General features: G+C 40.8%; 1 protein-coding gene across 2 annotated transcripts; it reads left to right on the top strand.

Moving 5' to 3' along the window:
* The first annotated feature begins 1,435 nt into the window (after window positions 1-1,435).
* On the top strand, window positions 1,436-8,198 carry LOC126402589 (uncharacterized). 2 transcript variants are annotated; one of them, XR_007571234.1, is made up of 3 exons: window positions 1,436-5,310; window positions 5,541-5,825; window positions 6,399-8,198. XR_007571234.1 is itself a non-coding variant. In XM_050064725.1 (3 exons), the coding sequence occupies exons 1-3, from the start codon at window positions 5,252-5,254 to the stop codon at window positions 6,752-6,754; spliced, it is 732 nt and encodes a 243-aa protein (XP_049920682.1). In that variant the 5' UTR covers window positions 1,436-5,251; the 3' UTR covers window positions 6,755-8,198. The 2 variants fall into 2 exon arrangements, 1 of the variants encoding a protein (XP_049920682.1); XM_050064725.1 differs by having other exon boundaries at window positions 5,509-5,825.
* Window positions 8,199-10,891: the final 2,693 nt, after the last annotated feature.

The following is a 10,891-nucleotide window of genomic DNA, read 5'->3' as shown; positions in this document are numbered from 1 at the left end:
GTGATCAGGTGCTCTACACCTATCACCTAGCAGGTTGAGACACCTAGTGCGCCCCCTTTCGATTAGCTCATTTGGACTATAGATATTTAGCTCAATGCAGGTATTTAAACAGTGATGTGGAGTTATCAAATAATCAACCACAGCTCTCCCTTTTACTGATATTGAGGTATAACTGTTTTAACCAGGTATCCGTCCATTTAATACACAACATTTGGAGTCCCTCAAAAATTCCACCAACATTTCCCCCTGTTTATTTATTACGTTATCTAAACTAACTCTGGGTGGAATATCTATATCTATATCATTAATCCAGATGCCCTATTCGAGAATTCAAATCATCACACACATAAACAGCATCGGCTTAAGACAAATTATATACCTGAACCAGTATACCATTGGAAATTGACGGTTTCAGTACAGTGCTGGAAGGCGCACACATAATTTGCACAAAGGATCATGGGGGCTAGGAATAAGGTGGATACATATGGGAGCGCAGAGGCACAGCTTCCCCAACAGTGAGGAGGATGCCAGAGAGCAAGCCACAGTTTAATCACTGTAAAGAGACCATAAGGAGTTACATTAAGCAGCAGACCAGATAAATGCCACCAGATACTTTGAAGATGAGCTGGCCTACCTCCAGAAGTGAAGCTGCATGACGCAGACAACTCCATGCCACATGCCATGACTGGCAGCCACGCTGCAAGGCAGAGGGGCAGAGCAAATGTAATGGCCACACACAGAGAACGAAATCCCCACAAGAAAAAGCATTAAGAGGGCACAACTTACCTTCAGAGGATCTGAAGAAACATGCCACTTAGGCTAAACTGTGAACTGTACTGAACAAAGACACCAGGCTCCAGGAAGAGACGAGAATGCTGAGCAGCAAGCACCGGCCCAAAAAATAGTTCTGCCAGCCCCGCCCAGCCATCGGGGCGCAGGCCATCAATGAGCCACACCTGGTGTGCAGGTACTGAGGAGGGGGAGAAAAGGGCAATGATCCCATTCTGTCGCAAATGTAATTCAAATGTAGATGATTCAGATTGCCACCTTGAAACTACACCTGTGTTAGAAGAAGAACTCAAATGGTGTCATTTGCTGTGGGCTGTATGCTCTTAAAAATGTAAACCCATCACCATCATGATTTTCCTTTCTAGTCTTTTCTTTTGTAAAATAGTAACAATCTACAACAACATTATATGCTTATTTTACATGAACTAAAAAAATGAATAAAACATGAATAATGTATGTGTATGTATGTATGTATGTGTATGTGTGTATATATATATATCAACTATTAAATTAAATGACTAATTTCTTATTGTCGTTATTTTTGTCATATGCAGGTATGTAATGATGATTGTTGTAGAACATGTATGTTGTCTAATTACAAGTCACTATTTGATCATGTGAGAAGATGATACGATACAGTTGCTACTTTAGGTGCAAAATCTGTCAAGACTGACAAGCTGGAGTGAGGTGACATCACCGACCAAATGGCTGCATGCTATATCAGCTCTGAACACCCCTGATAGAAATCTATCCCCTGCCTTTTAGCTTTAACCCCAATAAATTATAGAATTGTGTCAGAATAACCAGCAAGTCTAGAATCGCGGCAAAACTTGTCAGGACAAAATGGATAAGGCCAGTCGAAGCTGCTCACCACACAAGGAGGCTAACATGGCGAGCTTAGCTAGTAAACAAGTTAACGCTAGCCCAACAGTGCAGCCAGGTGAAGAGTTTGCAGATGCAGTTTTGAGAGAAATTTGACACTTAAGGAATGAGGTGAAAGAAGGCTTTGAGAGGACACAATCTACAATATCCTCTTAAGAGCAGACAGTTCGGTGTCTGGGAGACAGAATGACAGAGGCAGAGAACCATGTTGGCGCGTTGGAGGACAGGGGCGACCACACAGACCGGCCTTTCTGATATCTCGTGCAGAGAGACTGTCAGATGGAAGAAAAGTGTGAGAACCTGGAAAATTTCATGATGTAGGAGGAACAGCCTGCTGAACTCCCCCGTAACATAAATTGTAAGTAAACGGACAGAGGTAAGATGGGTCACTCTGAGAGTCAAATGTTTATGGCTTTGCCAAAAGAGTCAAATGTTTGTCTTACCTCGAAGTTGATGAACTCTTTTACCGTCATCCTGGCGTCAAGAGTGGTAAAGGTGTCAATCGGAAACCATCCAGATCTCAGTTTGCTGATTACATCCTGGGAAAATCCAGCGTTTTGACAACTCAGCCAGATTAACAACCAGACCAGGGTCATTAACTATGCTTTTAAGTTCACTGATCTGATGAGATCCAAGCAGCAGGGAGAGACTCCAACTCACCCACCACCAAAGAACCAGTCAGACAACAGCAGAGGGGCCGCGGTGCAGATGAAGGGAATATAACTTCAAGATTACTCTAGTTGATGACAACTACGCTTGTTACTGTGAGTAAGTGCGATAAAACCCCTGCCAGCCAAGCCAATACTTTATCAATACATGTGATCAGCATATAGAAAGCGATATTTCAATCTGCTCAGTCCACAGTCTCTCATTCACCGCTATTTGATTTACAATCGCGGTCGACACAAACACATCGCGCTCGCGGTGCTAACAGCAAAGTGTTAAAGACAAACTAAAATGAAAGCTGTCTGTATGTAGGCTAACACTTTATCTTAAAATGTACCTGAGGCAGCCGACCTGCAGACAGTGAGTGTCCTCAGTAGAGGAGGGACAAAGAGCAGGAATGACTGATACTGATGTTTGTCTTCATGCTGAGATAATTTGAATTTCTTCACTGTGATGTCAGGGGGAATATTTATATTCCAGTGAGATATTATTGGGTTTTAAATAGTGACTTTGTCGTCGTAAACATGACTGTTGCTGCCAGATACTGTTAATGTCACTTATTATGCTTCTGTGCATAGATAGCTCTTTCTTAGTCTGTTTCTGCATTATGTTGAGGAGGGCCATGCCTGTATATATGTATAAATATATATATGTCTGTATGCAAAAAAAAAAGTGGATTGGTTGCTCGCTGCTAAAAATGTGGCCCATCGACATTATCTGGTTTTGAAATGTGGCCCAGTTGAAATAGTAAGTAAATAGCCCTGCTGTAGTTTGTTTGTTTATTAGCTATCTAACAACACATCAAAAATAATTGTAAGCCAGTCTTGTTCAGTGAATCGGTTTATCATGTACACTCATAAAATATTCAGGCCTAATATTTAAGATTGTTTGCTTATAAATTAATAAACCTGGTTGTTCTATATTTAAAACACATTGGGTTTATTAGTACTATTAAATAAATCACATTATTACTTATTATACTCATTATTATTACTTGAGCTTGTTTTATTTATTCATTTCACAGATAGTCAGAGGTGGGAAGTCACGAAGTACAAATACTTCGTTACTGTACTTAAGTAGATTTTTCAGGTATCTGTACTTTACTTGAGTATTTATTTTTCTGACGACTTTTTACTTTTACTCCCCACATTTGTATACAAATACCTGTACTTTCTACTCCTTACATTGTAAAAACAGCCTCGTTACTTTTAAAACCTCCACGGATGACGACACGACGTAAAAGACGTGTCTACGGAAAGTCAACAAAAGAAGAAGAAGAAGACGCAAAGTCAACAAACGAAGAAGAAGAGGGACAGTTAACCACGGGAAGGAATCGAGTGAGTGAGCGGACAGTTAGAGAAAGAACCGATAATTTGCAGCAGCGACATGGAGGCAAGGAATATTGCTTGCATGGAGGAAGGAAGTGAACCGGGGAGTACTGCCGACGCCGGCGACGACGCTTCGTAAGATTCGGAGAAGCAGGACATTCCCCATCCATGGCCTTATTTAAGAGAACTAATCGATGTTGTCGGCTGCAAGAATGATTCATGGCGAATGCGTTGCGTCTTGTGCCAACCTAAAAACCACGAGCTTCTAGCGTTCAAGAATTCTCTGTCTAATCTGAAAAAACACATACAGGTAAGGTGTATTTTCTGTTATCATTAGCTTTTTAAGGATTTTTTAAGGTCAGTCTACACTGATAGCAATGCTGTGGGAACACATGTTTTGATAGTTTATAGCTAACGCTAGCTAGCTCTCGGTTTAAAAAACAACAACCCAATAACCCTCAATTTATTACTGTTGTGCGGCTGTGCTAACAGCTGCTGTTGTGAGACGTTACTTGTCAGTACTATCTGCCAGAAAGCCCCTCTTGGGTAGGTTTAGGGGTTGAATGGTAGTTTGGGTTAAAATAAAAACATTTTCTGGCAGAAAAAAAGGCATTTATGCTGAAAGCCCTGAAGGCTAACGTCCCCTGTGTGCCAGTAGTAGTCATTTATGTCAACTCCCCATAAAGACAACGTGAAACATTGATATAACAACTGTAATTCTGTCAGGTGAACACTTGTCTCTTTTCTTTTTTATGTCTGTGTCTCATATGTGTGTACTGCCACTCATATGTGTGTACCTGCAACCGGATGTGGTTGTAATGTCCCGAGGCACCATGAAAAACAAAGTTGAGAAAGCAACACTGGAAATGAAGAACAATCTGAAGGCTGCTATGCGTGAGATTGAGTTCATTGCTACCACTACTGATTGCTGGACAGCACACAGACAGAGTTTCCTCAGAGTCACAGCACACTAGATAGAGCCTGAAACAATGAACAGATGCTCTGCTGCATTAGCATGTAAACAGCTCAAAGGGTCACACACATTTTCTGCACTTGCTGGTGCCCTGAATGGTATTCACACAGAGTACAACATCTGTGACAAGATTGTGCGTACAACCACTGATAATGGCTCCAATTTTATCAAAGCTTTTCGAGTCTACGGAGAGCTGGATGAAAATCATAACCAGATTCCACTTGAGGAGGCAAGGCCGTGGGAATCAGCAGAAAGAGAGAACAGTAAAGGAGAGGAAGAGGAGGAAAACATTGACCGTCTTGAGTTTGTTGAAGCAGGAACCTTGTAGGAAGAAGATGATGGCCTGGAATACCAACTGCCAAAGCATCATCGATGTGCCTGCCACCTTCTGAACCTGGTGTCAACAGTTGATGTTTCAGAGGCAAATTCCAACACCGTCTACAAGCGACTCTCTCGTTCAGCATTTTCAAAGTGCTGGAGTCTATGGAACAAAAGTGGAAGATCCACTACAGCTGCTGAGATAATTGAAGAAAAATGCAAACTCCAGCTCTTGAAGTCAAATGAGACGAGGTGGAATTCTCTATTCCTGGCCGTGGAGAGGATTGTGAGGATCATGAGAGAACAAGGAGAAGGAGCCATTACAGCTGTGTGCAGTGTGCTAAAAATTCCCATGTTAGTAGCTTACATTTTCACACCTTAGTGACTGTTATTAATTAGTATTAACTCCATCACGTGTGTGTGTGTGTGTGTGTGTGTGTGTGTGTGTGTGTGTGTGTGTGTGTGTGCGTGCGCAAAATACATAAGTCGTGTTACATTTTTTACTTTTTGTAACCACTGATATGTTGTGTTTTAAACGTTGTTTCCTGGCAGGTTCACTCCTGCTGAAATTGTTTTTCTCGCAGAATATGCCAAGACAATGAGCCCATTTGCAAAGGCGGTTGATGTTCTTCAGGGAGAGGCCAGTGTGCAGATGGGATGGCTGGTACCCACAATAACACTTCTCAAGACTAAGCTACAGAACCTTCGACGTTCCTCCAAGTTGTGTGTGCCTTTAGTGGATGCTCTTCAAGCAGGACTTGAAAGGCGATTCGGGCAGATGTTTGCTGATCCAGAGCTGATTGCTGCTACCATTCTTGTCCCCAAGTTCAGGACATGCTGGACAAGTGACGACTACATCCTAAAACTTGGTATGTATTAAAACTAGTGATGGCCAAATGAAGCCTCATGAAGCATTTTCTTTATTTTCTGAGCCCACTAGATGGCGCTTTTTGTTCATCAAAAGGTTGAAAGCACACTGAATTGCCATTCTTTGAGCCTCTCTCTTTAAGCCATGAGTGCCATCTAGTGGGCTCAGAAAATAAAGAAAATGCTTCATGAGGCTTCATTTGACCATCACTAATTAAAACATTTACTTAATGCTTTACATTTATTGAAGATGATGGGGGAAATTTTGGAATCTGAATTATCCATAACATACTGGGTAATTGTCATACAGTAACAAGTGAAAGTCACATTCATTTCACATTTAACAAATAACATTAATAATCCTAAGCTAATCATGTTCTGTGTTTCAAAAATTATTTTACAAAAAATGTTAGCATGAAAATATTGGGAACACTTCAAAATAAAGGGTATAAATCATACACTTAAGTAACGGTTAACTAATGCATGATTAATGATGATATAATGTGATGGTATTACAAAGGTGATGGTTATTAAGGAAATTTTTTAAAAATCCTCTGTGGTTTTGTATTCCATAGGCCTCGACTTCATCAAAAGCCATCTGAAGGAGCAACCTATGGTGCATCCAAGGGACACTTCCCATTCTTCAGAGGATGATGACTTCTTTTCCCCCATCAAGCAGGGAAATGTTCAAGAAAACTCCAAGCAGCTTGATTCCTACCTGGCGTGCCCAGATGATACCATGGATGTCCTGAAATCTTTCCCAGCTGTCTGCAACTTGTCACTGAAGCTCAACACACCCCTACCTGCCTCAGCAGCCTGCGAGAGGCTTTTTAGCATTGCAGGACTGATTTTCAGAACCAAAAGGGCACGCCTTGGTTCAAAGAACTTTGAGAACCAGCTTCTGCTGAGGCTGAATAAAAGATTTTGGTAGTCCTGTAGAGATGAGTGAATTTCTCACAAAAGAAAAAAAGACTTAATTAGACTTGAAGTTTCCATGTTGATCATAATGTTTCAAGTTCTGTTGCTGAAATGGAAATCTCAGTTTGCACATTGCCATAAAGTAAGGCATCAAACTGCTAGTTTTTCTATATAAAGTGTTTAAAAGATACACATTCTGTTAAAAGTAATTCACGGTTCGGTATGTACCTCTTACACTTGTGTTTATATACAGCTGGCATCATTTCACAGTACGATAACAGTGTAACAAGTCCTATGGGTTCATATTCATGCCATGGTTACATCTGCCCACCTCTTTGCTTTCTGTCTTTTAATATTCAATCTGCAAAACAAAGGTGGAAGGGCATGAAAGGTGCTGAGTAAGTTGGTCAAGGTCTGACAGAGATTACTGTGTTGGTATTTTCTAGTGCCCATATGAGAAATGTGTAATCCTCTGCACTGGACATCTGTTGTAGAGATATCTGACAGAAGCAGTTGATTTGTTTTATTGTAAACAACACAGCAGAACAGGAGAACCCTAGTCATCTGTAACATGTTCAACTTAAGTTGACTGACTGTTGATATTAAAGTCAAAATCCAGTTTGGATGCATTCATTGCCTTGTGTGTGTAATGCTTAATCCCGTTACATATGTTTGTTTTGGGGTCACGGTTCAGTATATTTTCAGTACAGAGAATTAAGAAAAAAGTAGAAAATAACATTGGTCTTTTGTTATTAAAAGTGTAAACATCCAATATGGGTCACTGGTCATAACTACTACTGATTACAGTTTGGTTGTGCTGCAGTGGAAAAAGAAAATGCAGGGCCTCTGGTCAGTTTAATCTTGATTATTCTGTCTGAACTTTTCTCGTTTTCCAAAATTATCAAAGGATGTATTGTGTTTCACTAACGGCAAAAATTGATTTTTACTTTTTTACTTAAGTACATTTCAGAGCCTGTACTTAATTACTTTTACTTGAGTAAAAGAGTTGAATCAGTACTTCTACTTTTACCAGAGTATTTTTTTTACACAAGTATCTGTACTTCTACTTAAGTACAGAATGTGAATACTTTTGCCACCTCTGCAGATAGTTATACTGTAAATCCTTAGTCCTTAAATTAAATTCATTATGGATGTGGACTTAAAATCATTGTTTTATTTTATGGCCTTGCTGCCCTGGCTCTTGGCCTTTGTGCCCTCAAAAAATTTGTATTATAGGAGGTCCCCCGGCAGACTAGGCCTATGTCAGCCTAACTAGGGGCTGGTACAAGGCAAGCCTGAGCAGCCCTAACTATAAGCTCTATCAAAAAGGAAAGTCTTAAGTCTAGTCTTAAATGTGGAGACGGTGTCTGCCTTCCAGACCGCAACAGGAAGATGATTCCACAGGAGAGGAGCCTGATAGCAGAAGGCTCTGGCTCCTGATCTGCTTTTGGTGACTTTAGGGAAAGGCTCTGGCTCCTGATCTGCTTTTGGTGACTTTAGGGACCACGAGTAACCCTGCATTCTCAGAGTGCAGTGTTCTGGTGGGATTATAGGGCACTATGAGCTCTCTAAGATATGATGGAGCCTGACCATTTAAAGCTTTGTAAGTTAACAGTAGGATTTTAAATTCAATTCTGGATTTTACAGGCAGCCAGTGCAGAGAAGCTATAACAGGAGAAATATGATCTTGTTTCTTAGTTCCTGTTAGTACATGTGCCGCTGTGTTCTGAATTAGCTGAGTTATTTTTATAGAGACCTACTAACTTGACAGCAAGAGCTCAAACCTGGTCTAATTACAAGCATAACAACGCAATTAAATACCTGGTGGGAATAACACCTGCAGGGGCAGTTTCATATCTGTCCCTAGGCTGGGGTGGGAGAGTGTCAGATAACCAAATAACACTTGAATCAAGGTTTTAGTAACTATTAGAGCCACAAGATTAAATTTTGGCCAACTGTGTTTTTTGTTTTTTTTGCTTTTTATAAGGGAAGAGCTTGCTGCATATGGTGCCACCTTGCGTATACCAAGCTTCTTATCAAGCTTCTTTCAAGGAAAGAGTCAGTTACCTGCTAATGAAGTAGAATCATCAAGACAACAGTCTGGTGTCAGAATACATGTAGAGACAATTATAAGCAGATGGAAGAGATTCAGAATTTTGCATTCTGTTATTCCTATTTCCCAAGTTAGCCTACTGGATAACATGGTGATCACATGTGGTGCTCTCACCAATCTCTGTAAACTTGTAGTGCCTCGAAAAGAGCGAGTGTGTTGTGTATAATACTGTATATTAGTTAGCACTGTCGCCTCACAGCAAGAGGGTTCCTGGTTCGATCCCGAGTGCGGGAGCCCTTCTGTGCGGAGTTTTCATGTTCTCCCTGTGTCAGCGTGGGTTTTCTCCGGGTACTCCGGCTTCCTCCCACAGTCCAAAGACATGCAGATTGGGAATAGGTTAATTGGTGACTCTAAATTGTCCGTAGGTGTGAATGTGAGTGTGAATGGTTGTCTGTCATGTCAGCCCTGCAGTAGTCTGGCAACCTGTCCAAAGTGTACCCTGCCTCTTGCCCGACATTGGCCCTCAAGAGGATAAGCGGTTAGAAAATGGATGGATGTGTGTGTGCAAAACAATGGACTCAAAACATGCATGATTTTCTACTCTGCTCACTTTGAGAAAGATGGGATTTGACTTGTTCTAAATGATTGTGAATCACTTGTGATACTATTTACACTGGTCTGATTACACTGAAGAAAAAAAATCAAATAAAGAGAATTCTAAATGAAACTATGGTGTCTGGCATTTCTATTTCTAGTAAAGAGTCACCTTGGGGCACCCTGTAGGCCTTCCCTGTACCCGAACCTGTATGTTGTTTTCATGGTATCGCATGACGCTCATCAGGGTTGTTTTGTCTATATGGTTACTTTTACATGCACTATAAAATGTTGAGCACACCGGTCTTGTGAAGTTTCCTGCTGTTTTGTTATGGCTTCAAGTCTCTTACACTGGTCAGGATGGATATTCTTTTTTATGTGGCAAAAGGCCTCCTCACATTTCTCTCTGAGGTCACCTGGTGCCTGCTGTCAGAATGTTAGGTCATACAGGGCACTGAGTGGCTCTGGCAACTCTGGAAGACCCTCAAGCTCACACTCAGATGCAGTGTCAGTGTCACTGTCTTTATTGAACAAAAAACCAAGGAAGTCTTGCTGTTTGTAAAAAATGCAGACAACCAAGGAAAAAAACTGAGGCACTCCGTCTTCAGGTAAAAATATATGAAGTAACTTTTATTTGAGCAAAGGCAACAAGACAGACCTACGCGTATCGACCAAAGTCTTCTTCAGGGTCTGAAGAAGACTTCCTTGTTTTTTTGTTCAATATCAATTCACCCACTTCACTGAAGAGCACCTGTCGAGTCAGAGCCTTGTTTATCCAAGCAGCGCTTCCTTCCTTCTTTCTTTGTCACTGTCTTTATTTTCAGTGCAGGTTGGAATGGCAGCATCAGGGGCAATCAAGCAAAGTTCTTGGATGTCTGCATCTGTGAGTTCTAGAGGAAGGATATAATCCTCCACCACTGCTGCTGATATGACATTTACAGCATCACAGATGTTTTGCCATTGCTGGGTTTTTTGATTTTCCTGTAATACCAGTACTGGCACTCTGGAAAATCACATTCTTACTTTTAAGTTTCTTTAACAGAACATCGATTTAACTACTGCAGAAGTTCTTATTCCTCTTACAGCCTTTTTTGATGTCATCGCTCCAGCTCTTGGGCATCTGCTAGAGTCTTTACACACAGCACATTGTCTGCTCCTATATAGTGTTTCGGGGACATTACCTATGCTACCAGGGGACTTCATTCAAACAATGAATAAATAATATAAGAGAAAATTAAGTCAATTGCTACATGACTCCTTTGATCATGTAAAAAAAAAAGTGAGGCTAGATAATAGAGCAGGAGTATCACCTCTTAATGAAACTTAAACTGTGGCAAACTTTTCATATTGTTATATTGTGGCTTGTAAAAATCTTAATGATATACTTATAACAAAATCCAATAGAATGAACAAGAGTACACATTCTAACACACACACACACACACACACCGAAGTCAACTATACTTTCAGCTGTGAAAGACTCTCCAATCTACAGTCTGCTAA

The sequence above is a fragment of the Epinephelus moara genome, chromosome 16, assembly GCF_006386435.1.
Source record: "Epinephelus moara isolate mb chromosome 16, YSFRI_EMoa_1.0, whole genome shotgun sequence".
Classification (NCBI taxonomy): Eukaryota; Metazoa; Chordata; class Actinopteri; order Perciformes; family Serranidae; genus Epinephelus; species Epinephelus moara.
The sequence above is the reverse complement of the archived record's forward strand: the minus strand, read 5'-3'. Positions and strand labels throughout refer to the sequence as shown.